Source organism: Ceratotherium simum, chromosome 16, assembly GCF_057802395.1.
Source record: "Ceratotherium simum simum isolate JZ-2026a chromosome 16, ASM5780239v1, whole genome shotgun sequence".
Taxonomy (NCBI): Eukaryota; Metazoa; Chordata; class Mammalia; order Perissodactyla; family Rhinocerotidae; genus Ceratotherium; species Ceratotherium simum.
The window spans coordinates 48,478,770-48,496,024 of NC_141915.1; the positions used below are offsets into that span (position 1 = coordinate 48,478,770).

The following is a 17,255-nucleotide window of genomic DNA, read 5'->3' on the forward strand; positions in this document are numbered from 1 at the left end:
GGTGACGTCAGCATCCTCTGCACAGGTCCTGCCCTTTCCAGGGCATCAGGAAGGAGGGCAATGTGAGAGTGGGAACCAGCCTGCTGGTGATGGATCCAGCCAGCCCCAGGATCAGATCCCTGCTCTGCCAGGCTCCAGCTGTGTGGCTTCCAGCAAGTCATTACCTCTCTAAGCCGCCCTTTCCTCATCTATAAAATGAGAGCAGTGGAGCCTGGCTGGGGAGCTGGTATAAGGATTAGAGATAATGCACTTTACCAGCTTAGCCCATGGTAGGTGCTATGGACTGAATTGTGTCCTTCCCTGCCTCCCAAATTCATATGTTCAAGCCCAAACCCCAGTGTGATGGTATTTGGAGAAGGGGCCTTTGGAAGGTGATTAGGTTTAGATAAGGTCATGAGGGTGGGACGCCATGATGTGATTAGTGCCCTTATAAGAAGAAACACCAGGGGCCAGCCCCATGGCATAGTGGTTAAGTTCAGTGTGCTGTGCTTTGGTGACCCAGATTCATGGGTTCAGATCCTAGGCACAGACCTACACCACTCATCAAGCCATGCTGTGGTGGTGACCCACATACAAAATAGAGGAAGATTGGCAACAGATGTTAGCCCAGAGCAAATCTTCCTCACCAAAAAAAAAAAAAAAAAAAAAGAAGAAGAAACACCAGAGAGCTTGCCCTTTCTTTTTCTCTGCCACGTGAGGACACAGCAACAAGGTGGCAAGACAGGAAGAGGGTCCTCACCAGAACCCGACCATGCTGGCACCCTGATCTTGGACTTCCAGCCTCCAGAACTGTGAGAAATAAATGTTGTTTAAGCCACCCAGTCTATGGTATTTTGTTATAGCAGCCTGAGCAGACTAAGACAGTAGGCAATTGATCCAGGATGGCAATTGTTGTTGTTATTTTACTATTATTATTAATAGACTACAGATGGATGAGCCTTCTCTGATGGGCTATAAGCTTCTGGAGGGTAGGGATGGTGAGAGTGTATTATGTACTCATTCTGGGTCTCCTCAGAGAGCCCTCTGGATCTGAGCTCAAGGTGGGATCTTCATAAATGTTTGTTGAATGGTTGTTGGATGGATGGATGTGTGGATGGATGGACAGACAGAGGGACTGAAAGAACAAGGGGACAGAAGCTCAAATAATTTACTTCGCCAGATGATCCAAAGGACATTTCTATGTGGTTTAAGGCCACACGGACATAAGAAATGGCAGCTGGGGCAGACCAGGACAGCTTGGACCAACGGCCAATTTGCTTGGAGGTGCTGAGGCGACGCCCTAGGAGGGCACCATTGTCGCCTCTGCGATCAAGTTCAAAAGGAAGCAGCCTCCAGAGATCTGACATTTTCTACAGACACTCTTCAAAGTAGATATGCCACACTCAGCTAATCGAGAGTTGTCTGTATTTTACTTGTCCAGATGTACCAGTTTTCTTTTGTCCCAAATGACTGCTCTTTTCCCAAGAAAGACCAGAACATAACTAGAGGGAGGAAAACACCTCCCGGAGGTGGGCCTCGTTCAGAGTCAGGCTGGTGCACACCTGGGTGGGGGCCAAATAAATCCTCTTTGGCAATGTGCTGATGTAATTTTGAGCTCAGGCTTAGTTAGGCTGAGAAATGGCCTTGGGTGTTTGATCTTAAGATACTATAAAAAGGAAAGTGCCACTGAACTGGTCCCAACATCTTTACACAACGTCATCTCCCTCCCTGCACTGTTCAACCTGGACCCTCTGTTGCTTCAGGCTGGCTGCCCCCAATTCCATCCTGTGAGCTGAAGCCGGGCCTTTGCCTCTGCCAAGGGGACCGAGATCTCTTCTCTTCAAAGCCAGCTGTTGCATCACGCTGACCTCTGCTTCTGTCATCACATCTCCCTCTCTGACTCTCCTGCCTCCCTCTTTCCCATACACGGACCCTTGTGATTACATTGGGTCCACCCGGATGACCCAGGAAAATCTCCTCACCTCAAGATCCTTAATCACATTTGCAAAGTCCCTTTTGCCATGTAAGGTGACATAGTCACAGGTTCCAGGGGTCAGGACTTGGACATCTTTGGGGGCCATTATTCTGCCTACTATAGGCACTGATTTACGATTTGCTTGATTTTCTCTGGCATCACCTTGTAGCTCAGGCACAGGGGTGGAGAAGATGGAAGGTGAGATTGAAGGAGGGTTGGGGCTCTTCCAGGAGGGAAAAGCTAGAAGGAAAAGGGGCCCAGGGAATTGAGGGCATTGGCGAGGGTTAAGTGATGACTTGCCATGTATGGGCTGGTTAGGGTGGTCCTGCAACCAGGCAGGTTGATATATTGGGAGAAAATGGAGAGGCCTGAAGGGCTTGATGAGTTTGGAGAACATGTGTAGTGGTGGTGAGGAGGTGAAATTGGGAGCATTGGAAGCTGTGGTCAGAGAGCAGGAAAACGGCCCTGAATTTTACAGGGGGAACAGTCAGGACTGATGACAAGCTCCAATTTGGAGATGAAGGTCATTGGAAGTTAGAAGGCCAGATAGTCCACGGAGGTGAAAAGTTCAGATGGCCAGTGGAGGTGAGAAGTTCAGATGGCCAATGGAGGTGAGAAGGCCAGAGGCCAATGGAGGCGAGAAGTCCAAATGGTCAATGGAGGTGAGAAGTCCAGACGGTCAATGGAGGTGAGAAGGCGGGAGAGCTGTGAGGCCAGGGAGTCAGAGAGGCTGGCCCCATGGATGTTGACGTGGCTCAGTTTGATGGTGGCAGGAGTTGGGGTACAGAGGATGGCTTTGAGCCAGAGGTAAAGTCTCTGATGGACATGAAGGAGTGGCCAGGAAGGAGTCTGGGAGATGACAGTGATGAGAAAGGGTTCAGGATGGTCCACTCAGGCCCTCAGAGAAGGCTTTTCCCCAGGAGGTAGAGGAGTAACGGTTTGGAGGTGTCAGCATCCCCCACCACTTCCCTCTCCTGCAATTATAAGTCCAAGGGCATGAGTTCATAACCTTCTCTGATCGCAGACTTCTGTTCTTGAGGTTGCACCAGCAATTTGTTGGAAGCTGCAAGTTTAAAAATATCTGTATCAGGTGTATCTGCCCCAGTCTTCCTCTGGATCCTAAGGTCCCTCAGATCCTCTTTCTCCCTTTCCAGCCCCACACCTCTTGGGACTGCATATGGGGCTGAGCAGCTAGGAGTATTATATTGGGAACCTGGGCAGGGAATCCCTGCAGAAGAATGGACAGCTTTCACCAGGAGGAACGGAAGAAGGTGTGTCCTTGGGGGAGAGGAAGATTTTATCCCAGGAGGTGGAGGGAGACTTCAGTAAGGATGTGGGTAGATCCAGAGGGCACAGGGGTGGTGGAGGATGGAAGGGAGGGTTAGTGGGTGGAGAAGAAGCTTAGAGCCAGGTGAGGGTACTGGAAAGACTAGGCGATAGACTGTGTCTTCCAAAAATGGCCACAGAAGTCTTTCTGCTCCCATATGTTCTTCCAGAACCTTGTCACTGCCCATCAAGAGGTGGAGTCTGTTTCCTTTCACCTTGAACTCAAAAGTGGGCTTTTGACTGGTCTCACCCTTCAAGTACAGAGGAAGGGATGCTGTGTGACTTCTGAGACTTTTGTCTTTCTCTCTGGCTCTGGGGACACTCGTCCTTCGACCCCGACAACATGCTATGAGAAACCTCAGGCCACACAAAGAACCATATGTAGACATTCAGGCTGAAAACTGCAGCTAAGGTCTTTGACAATAGCCACCATCAAGTGCCAGACGTGAGCAAATGAGCCTCCAGACGGGTCCAGCCCCCGGCCATCGAGTCTTCCAGCCAAGGCCCCAGACACTGTGGAGCAGAGATAAGCCATCCTGACCATATTTAATGGTTGTTTACCACCACTAAGTTTGGGTGTAGTTTGTTACACAGCCCTATGAACTGATACACTTGGTGACTGTAAGGAATTACACTGTGTGTGGCTGAGAATGGCTAAATGTGAGGCCTGGTGGAAGGAATGCAGCTCCAGCCTTCCAAGAGGAACGCGGGATGAAGCTGACTAGCCACCGGGCAGGAGTGGGGGAGGGGAGGCTGTTATCCCCACAGCCCAGACACCCAGGTGTGTATGTGGACAAGATCCTGTCTGTGTTTGCTGGTGGACAAGGAGCCTGATCTTTTCATCAGCTTCTAGGATAAAGCTGGGCTGGAAGTTCATAGCAGGAAGTCACCAGATCTTAACCAAATGATCTTAACCAAATGCATCCTAAGCATCCCAGCATTGGCCCCATTCGGGCACCATTTAAGCAAATAAGCTGTGTCCAGCAATAGAACACTGGTTAGATAAATGGTGGTATCTCTTTTTTATGCAGGCGTGAAAGATTATGTTTTTGAGGAATATTGAAAGAGGGGAGAAGATTCTTAGGATGAAAAACAGTGAACAGAGGCAGGGTATGAAGCCATACCCCACATACTTTTGGGTGCACTGAAATGTTAACTGTGCTTATGTCTTGGAGAGTGGGATTTTGGCTGATATTGTTATCTTCTTTAACTTTGCTTTATTTTTCAGATTTTTTTTTAGGTAAAACGTATTACTCTAGAATTAGGAAGACATAGTATTTTTTTTTTTTTTAAGGACCTGGCTATTGCAGTTTAATTTGTAGATTCTGGCGATCCCACAGGGGTTAATGTATTTCCCAGAAAACTTATCAGGGGACAAAGGTCAGGACATAGGTCCCACCAAGCCCCCTCTCCTGCAGTTGTAAGCATAAGGAGGTGGGTTTGTAACCCTCTGTGAGCATGGACTTCTGTTCTGAGGTTGCACTGGCAGTTTTGTTGGAAGCTGCAAATTTAAAAATATCTTGTATCAGGTGTATTTGCCCTCTCTCCTCCTCTGGATTCTTAGGTCCCTGAGCAACCCCTTCCATCCCTCCCCCAACCCCTCATCTCTAGGCTGGGCAGCCAGGGGTGCTATATTAGGAACCAGTGCAGGGAGCTTAAGTCACGTGGCTGGATCCGAGCTCCCTGGAGGGAGGCCTCCCCTCCCCCTCCCATCTGCTTCCCCTCCCCCCAGGCCTCTCTTTGCTCACTCCACACTAGGGACCCAGAAGAGGACCCTCCCTGAGAAGCCCGGCTCCCAGGGCACCTTTGAGAGTGGTCAGGACTGGGCTCTTGCAACCTGCATCACCTGTGTGGAACTGGAAATGCCCCAGTGGGGTGTGGGGGCCTCCACGGCCTGCAAAGAAAGCAGCAGCCATGTGGCAGCCTTGCCCACTACCACCTCACAGCCCAGGGGCCACTGAGGGTAGAAATGAATGGGCCTCAGCCAGAGAGGCAGCTGAGACAGGAGCCCTCTCTTGGGGTGGGCACGGCACCTAGATCCGCTGGATGATGAGTTTCTCCCAAATCAAAGTGCAGTGGGTGCGGACACCCTATGGGCCTGGCTATCAGAGCACCGCCTCCAAGAGCTGTTCTAGAACAATCCATTTTGGGACACTCCTTGAGTGTTGTTAGTCAACAAACACTCCTGAAAGCTCACTCTGATGCCAGTTGCTGAGCTGAGGTATTTACAAATGTTTCCTTGTGTAAGTTCAAGTTTAATTCACTCTCTCAACAACCCTGGAGGGAAGCGTTACCTTCCTCATTTGATGGAGGAGGGGACTGGGCTCTGAGAGAGGTCGAGTGACTTGCCCAGTGCCGCCCTCGGGTGAGTGGAGGATTTGATCCCAGTCTTACTGGCTCTCGGCCACCTCACCGCAGCTGCTGGGTGTGGGCAGAGGAGGAAGCCACAGAGCGGTGAGTCCCCGTGTCAAGCTGGGCCACGTTTCTGGCTCGTTCTCCTCTGCCTATTTGGTTGAATTCCATCAGCATTTTGCTCCCAAACCCAGGGACAAAGGCACCACCTACCTCCCCCTGGGACAGGTGGCCATTTTCCCATTTCCTTCTTCAACTCCCAGCTCCTATTTCCAAAACTGTTGGCTCAAAAGGGAAGAGGAGAAAGGCAGAAATTGAAATGTGTTGTAGGGAAAGGAAATACTGAGAATAAACAAATGAGTTTTCCTAACATGTCCACAGCCTAGATACAAGCACCAAAAATTGGCTGTGATCTTGCGCAAGTGACCTCACCCTTTCTGTGCCTAAGTTTTCCTCACTGTAAAATCAGCTTTGGCGTTACTGACATTTTGGAGCAGGTCGTTGTTGGGGGTGTGGGGGGCTGTCCTATGCACTGTAGGATGTTTTGCAGCCTCTTTGGCCTCCACCCACTAGATGCCAGCAGCAAACCCCCTACAAGTTCTGACAACCAAAAATGTCTCCAGGACATTGGAAAATATCCCCTAGGGAGCAAAATCACCCCCTGCTCGAGAACCATTGGGCTAGCAGTGTCTCCCTTTCATGGTTGTTATGAAAATCCTCAAAAAAATATTTCCTTCCTTCCTTTTATTCTTTCTTTCATCCCTCCCTCACTCTTTGGGCTTATTTCTCTTCTGTGACGAGCACATCAAATGAGATAATTCATTCCTAAGGTACCTGCCACTCCTGCTGGTTATGATATCCTGTGATTCTGTGGTTCTTGTTTGGGTCGAGGCATGAGGTCAAGCCTGCTTCTCCAACCTAGGAAGAAGGTATCATGGACCCATTTTACAGATGGGGCATCTGGAGCAGAGAAGAGGTCACACATCACGTTGGAGTTGAAGGAGGGGCTCAGCCCACACAGAGGTGGATGCAACCCCAGACACCGGTGTCAGTTTCAAGTAGGCACTCCCAAAAGACTGGGGGGAGGGGAGGCAAAAGAGGGAGGTACCGAAAGACAGACCAGGGAGCTGAGACTGGCCAGCTCTTCCCCAAACTTGTTTTCCTTTCCTCCTGGGCTAGACTACATTTCCCGTCTTCCCTGGCTCTTAGAGATGTGACCATGTTATTGAGTTCTGGCCAGTGGTATGTGGGTAGAAGGGAAAGTCACGATTTCCTGGTCCATTAAAACCTCCCACGAGACTCTATTCACAAGATCACCTACTCTCTCTCTTCTCCATTGGCCCGCTGGGTGTCAATGGCAGGGGCAACTTAGAAGCCTGTGTTGAAGATGACAGAGCCCCCATAGCGTGGGCCTCGAATCTCTGAATGACTGTGTGGGGCAGAGCGCCCCCAGCCCGCCCAGTTGATTGGACTTGACATGAGTGAGAAATAAACTCTACTGTATGCGGGGCCGGCCCCGTGGCTTAGCGGTTAAGTGCGCGCACTCCGCTGCTGGCGACCCGGGTTCGGATCCCGGGTGCGCACCGACGCACTGCTTCTCCTGCCATGCTGAGGCCGCGTCCCACATACAGCAACTAGAAGGATGTGCAGCTATGACATACAACTATCTACTGGGGCTTTGGGGGGAAAAATAATAAAAATAAATAAAATCTTAAAAAAAAAAAACAAACAACAAAACTCTACTGTATTGAGCCAGGCTACGTTTGGGGTTGTTGGTTATGTTGTTAGTCTACTCTAAGTAACACAAGTGAAGTGCAGAATAGGGACTACTGGCCTGTCCATCTTCCAGCCCATCCGTAAAGGCACCTTGACAGCACCACCTAGAAGTCTCAAACCAGCCAGTGCTGCTGGGGAGGTGGACAGTGACCCGGATCAAATCCAGAGAAAACGGCCTTGACCAGCACAGAATCCACCCTCCCTCCCTCTTCTGGAGGGTCCACAGCGTCCCCCAGACTCAAGGACACTGTTTAAGTGTCCACAAAGACTTGAGGGGAGCTCTACCCCTCCCCCCACATCAAGAAGAGAACATTTTAAAAATGTTTTTATTTAATAAAAAAAAAAGACAGAACTAACAACCCCAAACCAGTAGTAGGTACAGGATGCACAGGTGCTTAACTGGCGAAACACACAGGGGCTGGTTGGAGAGGGTGGTGGGTTGGGAAGATGGTGAGGAGGTGGGCACAGGCCACCACATCCCCGCAGTGGGTGCAAAGTCTCAGACTGACAGGGGCAGAGAGGCAGCTCTGCTCCCTTCCCTGGCAAGCCCCGGCTGGGATGTGGTGAGGAGGAGGGGGTGAGCCAGCGATGAGGGGCCTGGAGCCTGGGGTGGTGGTGGGGAGAAAGGCTGTGAAGACCAGGGGGTCTGAGGCTGTTCTGCTCCCTGCTCTTCTGTCCCTTTTTGTCGCTTCTTTCTACTCTTTCTTGGTCCCTAGAGTGGGCCCCACGTTCTCTGCCTGGGACCGGGCAAGAGGTAGGATTCATTGGAACACAGCTTTCTCCATGAAATGATAGAAACTTCTGGGGCAGGAGGTGGGGAGGTGGCTTATGTGGAAGAAAGAGCAAGGCTGCCTTGCTTTTGGAAGTGACAGAAGAAGTCTCGGGGCCTTGGTGGGTGATGGGGCCCCAGATTTCGCCCCCTTCCTTCTAGCCTGGTCAGATGGTATCATGGTGTGGAGGGGTGAGAGTGGTCGGGGGTGGGGGCAGGACGGGGTGGGGTTGGCCCACAGCAGGGGCAGGCCACGAGCCCTGACACTCCAGCATTCAGTGCTGTACATGCTTGGACAAACCACCACACAAAGCCAACCTCAACGGAAGGAAAGGGTTTCGAGCAAGCACAAAGGGGCCTGGCACACCGCGCCTCAGCTCGCCAGCACACGGGGCAGTCGGTTGGAGGTGGGACATGTGGAGATTTCCCCTCTGGGGGCGAAAGAGGATGGTGACGACCGTGACCCGGAAATGAACTCCCAGGGGCCAAGTCCACCCAGGGGTCCATGAGCAGGTGGCTGAGGTAAGAATTTGCTTGTCACTTCTAAGTACGACAGCTACCGGGATCACAGACGACTGCTCAAGATTGGATTGCCAAGTCTCAAAAAGTAAGAAAGGATTTGTCTTTAGAAAGCACATGTTTTATATAAAAGAGGGTAAGTTCCATGTTCCAGAAAGTTCTTCTGAACCCAGACACACTTCCACCTTCCTGCTTGCTTTGGGAGTGGAAAAAATGGTTGGAAAAATGTCAAACATGGAACCCGCCTCCTTGGTTCCAAAGTGCTGAGACGTCCCTCTCGTGAGGAGGAAGAAAAACACAGCTTGGCTTTTCATCCAGACTTCCTCCACTGAGCCCTTTCAGGTGCTGGCAGAATAAATTCCAATAATTGGAGTTGGGGGAGGTGTTGCTGCTACTTCTTAAGATGAGGAAATGAATGGAACTTGCTCTCCTGGCGTTTACTTGCCAGGAGTAAATAATCATGATGAATGACCACCTAGGAAATGGATGTTTGTTCTGATTTTTTGGTCGCTGTTCACCCTCGGGTCTCCCTTTCTTGCACAGAAGTTCAGGCTCCTGTAGCCAAACACCAGTGGAGGGGAGGGGTCTGTCCCTTCCTCTCCCCCAGGAGGGACAGAGCTGCTCCTCAGGCCAGTGGGGAGGGACACAGCAAGAGGCCACATGGCCACCTTTCCTCTGACTCGTGCTTCTGGACTCTCAAGTACAGTCAGTGTGTTCTGCTCTTTCCATGTGAGGCAGAAACTTCCAGAAGCAGACAGGAAAGCCAGCAACAGACTCTGGCCTTTACCTCATGCCCAGGCCAGTGAAGGCCTCCCCCTGTGTGGACTCCTCCACAGGCCTTGATTTCCTCAGGTTGAGGGAAGCGGCCCCAGGACAGCACAAAGGCCAAAGCACCAGTTGGCTGCAGGACTTGCTCCTCAGGATCACTGTTATTTCAACAACAGGCCACTGCCAGAGAGAGATAGACAGACAGACAGAGAGGAAGGGGGTGAGCTCCGGCTTCCTCGTTTCCGGCTCACAGATGCGGGACCTCTGGTGGAAAGGCAGCTGACCAGTGTCCAAAGGCCCCCGTGTGCCCGGCGAAGCCCTCCTGGTGGCCCGGGACCAGGCAGGGAGGGAAGGCCCTGAAAGCCCGGCCTTCTGGCAAGATTGGTTTCCAAGAAGAGATAATGGCTCAATTTTGTTTCCCCGGGTTGGTGGAGGCCATGCAGCCTCAGGACAGCTCTTGGGCCTCCTGGGAGATTTTCAGAACCCCTGGGGCCTCAAAACACCCTTTTCGGAGATAAAGTCAGCCTTCCACTTCTGATTCCTGTCTCCTGGTGCTTCGCTCTAAGCCAGCCCGAGATACTTTCTGGAGACCAGGGAGGGTTGGGTTTGGCTTCAGTCCATTGTTGGCCCGTCTACAGGGTCAGATGCCCTCCCGTGGGATCCACACAGCCATCTGGGGAGAGGAAGGGGCGGCTCACACGGGGGTCGTCCGCCGGTTCAGCATGCTGACGTGCAGGCCTTCCTTCAGGTCCTGCGGGAAGAAGTCGTGCACCTGCAGGAAGCCAGCCTCCTGGTCGGGGCTGTAGCTGGCGGCGGTGGTCACCTTGAGGGGCTCCCTGGACAGCGTGTACATGGACAGCTCGCCCATGGGGATGGCCCCGGTGATCTTCAGGCCCACCGGAGACGTGTCCCTGGAGGGCGAGGCCTCGGTGGACCTCGAGCTGGACCTGGAGCGCCGTCGCCGGTACCTGTAGCTCGGCATCCTGGCGTAGGGAGACGAGGAGGGAGCCTTAAGGAACTCCCGTTTGGTCTTAAATCTCAACTCTTTATTTTTCTCAATGTAAATGTTTACGGCCAGGACGCCCACGGTCTCGGCCACAATGAAAGACAGGGCTCCAAAGTAAAAAGACCAGCCGTAGTTGTAATGGTTTTTTTTGTCTTCGTCGCGCTTGTCGCTTGGGTCGCCTGTGTTGCTGGAAATGTAGACGATGATGCCTATGATGTTACTGAGGCCTGAAAGGGAAGCAGGAGAGGGGGCGGGAGGGAGAGAGGCAGAGGGTTAGACCCGTAGCTGGACAGGAGACAGGTGGGCTGTCAGGAGGAGGGGCTGGTGGCTGTTCCCCTCTTTGATGGGTATTGCTTTATTCTGGTTGCTAACTTGTCTTTTAAATAATTAATTTTGAATGGGCAATAAAGTACAAAGTTCAGATGAGGTATACAATAAAACACATGCTTTGAGCTACCCAGTTCCCCTCCTGAAGATGGCTACTGGTATCTTCTTTCTTATATCCAGTCTTTCTCCCTCTCTCTCACACACATGCATACACACATACCTATTTTTTTTTCTTTCCACAACACTCTTTGTCCCCTTATCTTTTCACTTAACAGACCCCCTGAGAGACGGTTCTGTACCAGGACGTGAAGAGCTGTCTCTGTCTTTCTAACTGCATGTGGCATCCACTGCATGGACATCTAACCCGGCCTCTGCTCTGCACATTCAGGTGGCTTCCAGCCCACAGCCATCCTGTGTCCATAGCATTCCACACGTGCATGAGTACAACTGTGGGCTGAATTCCTTGAAGTGAAACTGCTGCTTCACTGGGTATGTGCATTGAAAAACTTAAAAATAAACTTTTATTTCAGAGAGTTCCTTCCTATCTCCCCCCAAGCCCCCGGTTTCTCCTATTAACATCTTACATTACCGTGTTCGTTTGTCACAACCAGGAAACCCAGGTACATTTCTCTTCACTACCCTCCAGACTTTACTCGGATTTCACTGAGGTTTCCACTCATGTCCTTTCTCTGTTCCAGGATCCATCCGGGCACCACATTGTGTTTAGTGTTTTGAATTCTCAGTCACCACCCAAGTGCCCTCCATAGGGGCACAAAATGTCTCAACAGCCTATAATTTGTATTATCAAACTTCTGGACCTTTGCCAATCTCGGAAGTGAAACAATCACCGGCTGCTGTGTTTATTTGATTTTTTCTTATTATAAGAGGTTAAGCAGGCCCGAACTGCCTGGGTTCGAATCCTGGTTCTACCAACTATCAGCTGTGGAACTTTGGGCTGATTACTCCCCTCCCTGTGCCTCAGTATCCTCATGTGTAAACTGGGAATAACAGTGGCAAGCACTTCACAGGGTAGACGTGAGGGTTAAATGAGCTAATATATACAAAGTGCTTACGACGGCTCCCGGCACACAGTGAGCGTGCTTTAACTTCTATTATAACCTACCGTGTTGTATTGTTAAGTCTATGCACCGCCCACATCCTTTGTTCATCTTCCTCCTGCACCGACCCCAGTGTGGATGGGTTAGAATATTTCCTGCCCAGAGGAAACCAGTTGTAGGTTTTGATTCCTTGCCCTTCTGCTGAGTTCCAGAAGGACCTTCACCGACATCTCTCTCATCCCTTCTCTCTCCGCCTCCCTAGCTCTGTCTTTCCTTCCCCACCCTGTATTCAGCAAATTATAAGAATGTTCCTTAAACCATGACCCAACTAATTACATCTTCCAGGAGAAGTTATTGTGTCTTCTTCCGACTCTCCCAGCCTTTGAACCAAACCTCCCCTGAGGCTCTGACCATTTTCCACCTAGAATTCTTCATGGGCCAGTCTCACCTCTCCGTTGGGGCTGGAGCTGGCTGGAGCCTACATGTGACCCAGGGCCTGCCGCTGCGTCGGCCCACAATTAAAGCTCTATGAGGCAGGGAATAAATGGGAACAAACGAACGTCCCCTTGTTTGCTGCCGTCATTGCTCCTTGCCGCCACCGCGTCCTCTCCTCTCTGCCTGGACCCATGTTTGTTTGTTTGTTTTTGTGAGGAAGATTGGCCCTGGGCTAACACCCGTGCCCATCTTCCTCTACTTTATATGGGACATCGGCACAGCATCACTTGATAAGTGGTGCGTAGGTTTGCGCCCGGGATCTGAACCCATGAGCCCTGGGCCGCTCAAGTAGAGCACTCGAACTTAACCACTACGCCACCATGCTGGCCCCTGGACCCATGTTTTCAGCTGAGCATCTCCGGGCCCCGGGCTCTCCAGCCCCTCTGGTGACCTGGAGCATCTGGACACACCTTTGAAATGGCTCCTCCTGGGGGAGCAGGCAGCTGCAGGGGGTACCTTACTTTGGAGGCTGCTCGCCCTGGGCACAGCCCGTGTCTTTGTCCTCATGGGACTGAGTCACCTGACTGCCTCCTCAGGAGCTGGGTAATGCGGTCGTGCTCACAGAGCACCTGGCACTGTGGCCGGTGCCTAATACGTGGTGGCTGGTGTTAGCGTGAATCTTCTTTCTCGTCCTCAGGAAAGGAAAGGAGACAGTGTTCAAATGGCACAGCAGGGACTTCTTTAATGGTTCACACCTTGAGAAATCTGGCTGCTTCAAGGAGGAGAGAGAACGGGGGGTGTCCCCGCCCTCCCACCTCTGCCCCTGTCCTGGGAGGAGAGGAAAGAAGGGAAGAGATGGGGACCTGGCCAGGAACGAGGTTCGTGCTCCTTCAGAAGGAGACCCTAAACCCAGCTTCCCCTTCCCAGCACACACACATACACTCCCCAGACACACAAGTACACCACACATGACCATACACACCACACTTCTCAGACACAGACACACACTCCGATGTGGCCGCGAGATTTTGAGCCAGTCCCTTAATTGCTTTGGCCTGCAGTTTCACGATGTAACCAGAAGTCGTCTTCCCTCTCCAAGAGAAACCATGAGGAGACGAGATGGGGACGAGGATAACCAGTGGGTACCCATGTGGGTCGGGCACCACGGGAGGCCCTTCCCTGTCCTCGGCAAAGGAGGCATGGCCACCAGCGTTAGTGGAATTCTCTTTATCACCATCACGGTACTACTGGACCATTTTAGGATGTGCAGACCAGGTGCAGAGAGGGGACAGGGCCTGGGCGGAGCTAAGGCTGCCCCCAGCACACTGCTCTACAACACCAGTCTGGTCTAAGAAAAAAGACACTTTGAAAGCAAAAACACTGTGAGGATGGTACAAGGCGCTATGATAAGAACTTAGGAAAGAACTGCCGAGCTTCATAACATTTCTTGCATTTATTTACTGGAAGCAGGCCTAAGAAGTCAGGTGGCTCCTGGTTCTCCTGACAGGGACCCCTGTTGCACCTTTATCTGAACTCCACAGGTGCTGCCTGGAGCCTCAAGCTGGCACCAGCTGAGCTTTGCCCGGGCAGGCAACCTCTCCACCCTCCCCCAGTGACCCAGGCCAGAAAACCCAGATTTTCCGCTGGACTGTGTAAATGCACTGACCACTAACCAGCTGTGAGACCCACTTCCGGCCTGGATTTCTTCCACCTCTGCAGTGGCTAGACATGCACTGAGTTGTCTCCATCGACGCTCAGAGGGGTGATGGTGTTAAGCCATTTTGGACCCGTTACGCAAGGGGTGCATTACTGTCACCCATGGCTCTGTGGGTTTTCACTGGGTTGCAGTGGGGGTAGCTCTGAGGTGCTGCTGTCCATCTCTCAGCCAGGAGAGTCAGGCCTGCTCTCTCCCGAGCCCCTTCCCTCCCCCTGCCCCTGCACACCTGGCTTCTCGGCTTCTTCTGCACCCTCGCAGCCCTGGACTCCTTCACCCTGTCTTTACCTGGTCAATTCCGTCAGGTCTTGGCTTCCGTGAGTCCCTCTGGGTACCTCCCAGACCCCCGACTCGGCGAGGCTCCCTGTTACAAGCTTGTAGGGCACCAGCACTACCTCTTTGTGGCACTTTGCACACCTGGACATAATTACAAGGTGAAATTCACCTAACATAAAATTAACCCTTTAAAGTGCACAATTCACGGGCCGGCCCCGTGGCTTAGTGGTTAAGTGCTTGAGCTCCGCTGCTGACGGCGCGGGTTCGGATCTCGGGTGCGCACCGACGCACCGCTTCTCCGGCCATGCTGCGGCCGCGTCCCACATACAGCAACTAGAAGGATGTGCAGCTATGACGTACAACTATCTACTGGGGCTTTGGGGGAAAATAAATAAATAAATAAAATTATAAAAAAAAATAAATAAAGTGCACAATTCAGTGGCATTTAGTACACTCACAATGTTGTGCAACCACCATCTCTATCTAGTTCCAGAACACTTTTGTCATCCCAAAAGGAGACCCTGTACCTGTTAAGCGGTTGCTCCCCACTCCCCACCCCCACACACCTGGACTTTTGAAGTTAATCACGCACAGCGATTTTACGGTCTGCCCCCCGACCAGGATGTGCGCTCTGTGCAGCGCGGACCAGGGTGGGAGGCTCACCTGCAGCCACAAAGAGGATGCCGGCGCTGAGGACGATGTTGTTCTTGCGGCTGTAGAACCTCCCGGCGCCGATGCAGAGCCCACCCAGCAGGAGCAGGATGGTGCTGAGGATGGGGAAGACGCTGGAGGCGCGCACGATGCCTGGGCGGGGCAGGAGACAAGAGCGGAGAGGGCGGTGAGACCAGCTGCCCTCCTGGGCATGGCCATGAGCCCCAAAGCTCAAGGCCCTTCCCCCTGACTTTGAAGATTCCCATCAGGCCCTGGAGACCCAAGGTGGGCTGGGAGCTGGGGCAGGGTGGGGGCAGTGATGGCCCAGGCCTGAGGGTTACTTCCCCTGGACGCCAAGGGGTCTGGAGCCACACCTGCCATGCCTGGCTTAGGGTCTCCCTGGGTGTGGGTCAGACTTCTGCCAGCCAGAGGGAGGAGGGTTCTCAGTGGCACCAGGGAGGCCACAATAACAGCCATGAAAACACTGGACTGCCTCCCATTCGGATGACACCTCAAAGCCCATTGAGCCCATTCATGGACACCATCTCCAGGAAGCCTCCGGAAGCTGGGAAGTGGCACCCTTGAGAGGCAGCTCTGATGGCTGGTTGAGGACACAGGCTTTGGCGTTGCCTGGGTCTGGTGTGGGCCCTGCTCTGTGACGCTGTGTGGCCTTGGTCAAGTCACTTTGCCTCTCTAAAACTGAGCATCCCCATCTGTGGAACACAGTTCCTAATAGTACCTACGTCCTGCGGTTTGTTTTGTCCTTATAAGGGGCTCAGAACAGGGCCCGGCCATAGCACGCACTTCCAAAGTGACAGCCTTTATCTCCATCATCATCATGATCGTCGTCATTGCTACAAGGTGACAGATGAGGACGTGGAAGCTCGGGACCTCCTGAGGGCACAGAGGAGGCAGCAGCTGGACAGAGTGGGACATGCATGGACGGTGGGGTCCAACACAGCTAGACGTCACTTTTGCTCTGCCACTGGCTAGCGCGGTGCCCAGGGTGGTTAACTTCTGACCACCTCAGTCCCCTCTTTTACAACCTGGGGAGAGTAGTAATACCTACTGTAGGGGGTTGAATTGTGGCCCCCAAAAGATTCCTCCAAGTCCTAATAAATAGTGGTTATTTCCAAATGACGTGACCTCATTTGGAAAGAAGTTCTTTGAGGATGTGATTAGCTTCAGGATCTCGCGATGACACCGTCCTAGATTAGGGTGGGCCCTAAATCCAATGATGCATGCCCTTATAGGAAGAGGAAAAGACAGAGGCAAAAGAGGAGACACACGGAGAGAAGCTGTGTGAAGATGGAGGCAGAGAAAGGAGTTAGGCAGCCTCAAGTCAAGGAGCGCGGGAGCCCCCAGGAGCTGGAAGAGGCAAGGAAAGATCCTCCCCTGGAGGTTTTGAAGGGAGCACGGCCCTGCCGACACCTCATTGAAGACTCCTGGCCTTCACACTGTGAGGGTGTACATTTCTGTTGTTTTAAGCCTCCCAGCTTGTGGTAACTTATGACGGTGGCCCTGGGAAGAGAATATACTACCTGCAAGAGTTGGTGTGAGAATCTGATGGGATGAGGCATAGAAAGCACTTAGTAGGGGCTTATGGGTTGCACTCCCCCCTCCTCAGCATCTGGCTGGGAGGAAGGGCAGGAGGAAGGGAAAAGGGCATGAGGAGGAGCCCCAAGCTCGGTCTTCCCAACGCGCCTGCAGGTCTCCCAGCCTGGCAGAAATCCCGGCTGTGTGGACCCTTGGGGGCCCCGGCAGGCGACAGCGACTTGGGAGCCCTGGCAGGCGCCAACCTCCTGAGCCAGCTGAGCTGATTTGCGGCCTTTCAGCCAGTGAAGGCGGCGTTTGTCTCCTTTTCTCTAAGCCCACCAGTGTGTGCCCCTGCTTCACAGAGAGGGGTTTGTCTGGGGCATTAAATGAAGCTCTTCTCTCGGGCACCTCCTCCTTCTCTGCCTTCTCGCAGCCGCAGGCTCTGGGAGGAGGTTTCCTGCGGGCTTCTGAAACGTGCCTCTGAGCTGCGCTGGCCAGAAAAGCCGGGATCAGGTCCCCCTCGATGCCCCCGTTCTGCAGACAGGTCAGTGGGGCCGGAGAGAAGGGAGCCCAGTGTCTCTAAGGTCACTGAGGTGGGGCCTGGCTCAGAGCCACCCATCCTGCCCAGATAAGTCACATGAGCACCTGTCTTTGCCACATGGGCTCATTCCGGAGCTCTGGATGTGCAGACGCCAGCCGGGGTGCACCCAGTGAACAGGCCCAGGGCCGAGCTGCCCCAGCGGTGCAGGTTGGCTCTTGCACAGAGCTGAGGGATGAGCGGGGCTGAT

At 52.6% G+C, this 17,255-nt stretch overlaps 1 protein-coding gene across 1 annotated transcript in view; it reads right to left on the reverse strand.

The window, feature by feature from the left end:
• Nucleotides 1–7,716: 7,716 nt before the first annotated feature.
• Nucleotides 7,717–17,255, reverse strand: part of CACNG4 (calcium voltage-gated channel auxiliary subunit gamma 4) — a 61,680-nt gene continuing 52,141 nt past the window's right edge. The window contains exons 3-4 of the mRNA XM_004432676.3: nucleotides 14,944–15,084; nucleotides 7,717–10,697 (exon numbers count right to left, since the gene is read on the reverse strand). Coding sequence (XP_004432733.2) covers nucleotides 10,159–10,697; nucleotides 14,944–15,084 — 680 coding nt within the window. The 3' untranslated portion in view covers nucleotides 7,717–10,158. The remainder of the gene's footprint in view (nucleotides 10,698–14,943; nucleotides 15,085–17,255) is intronic.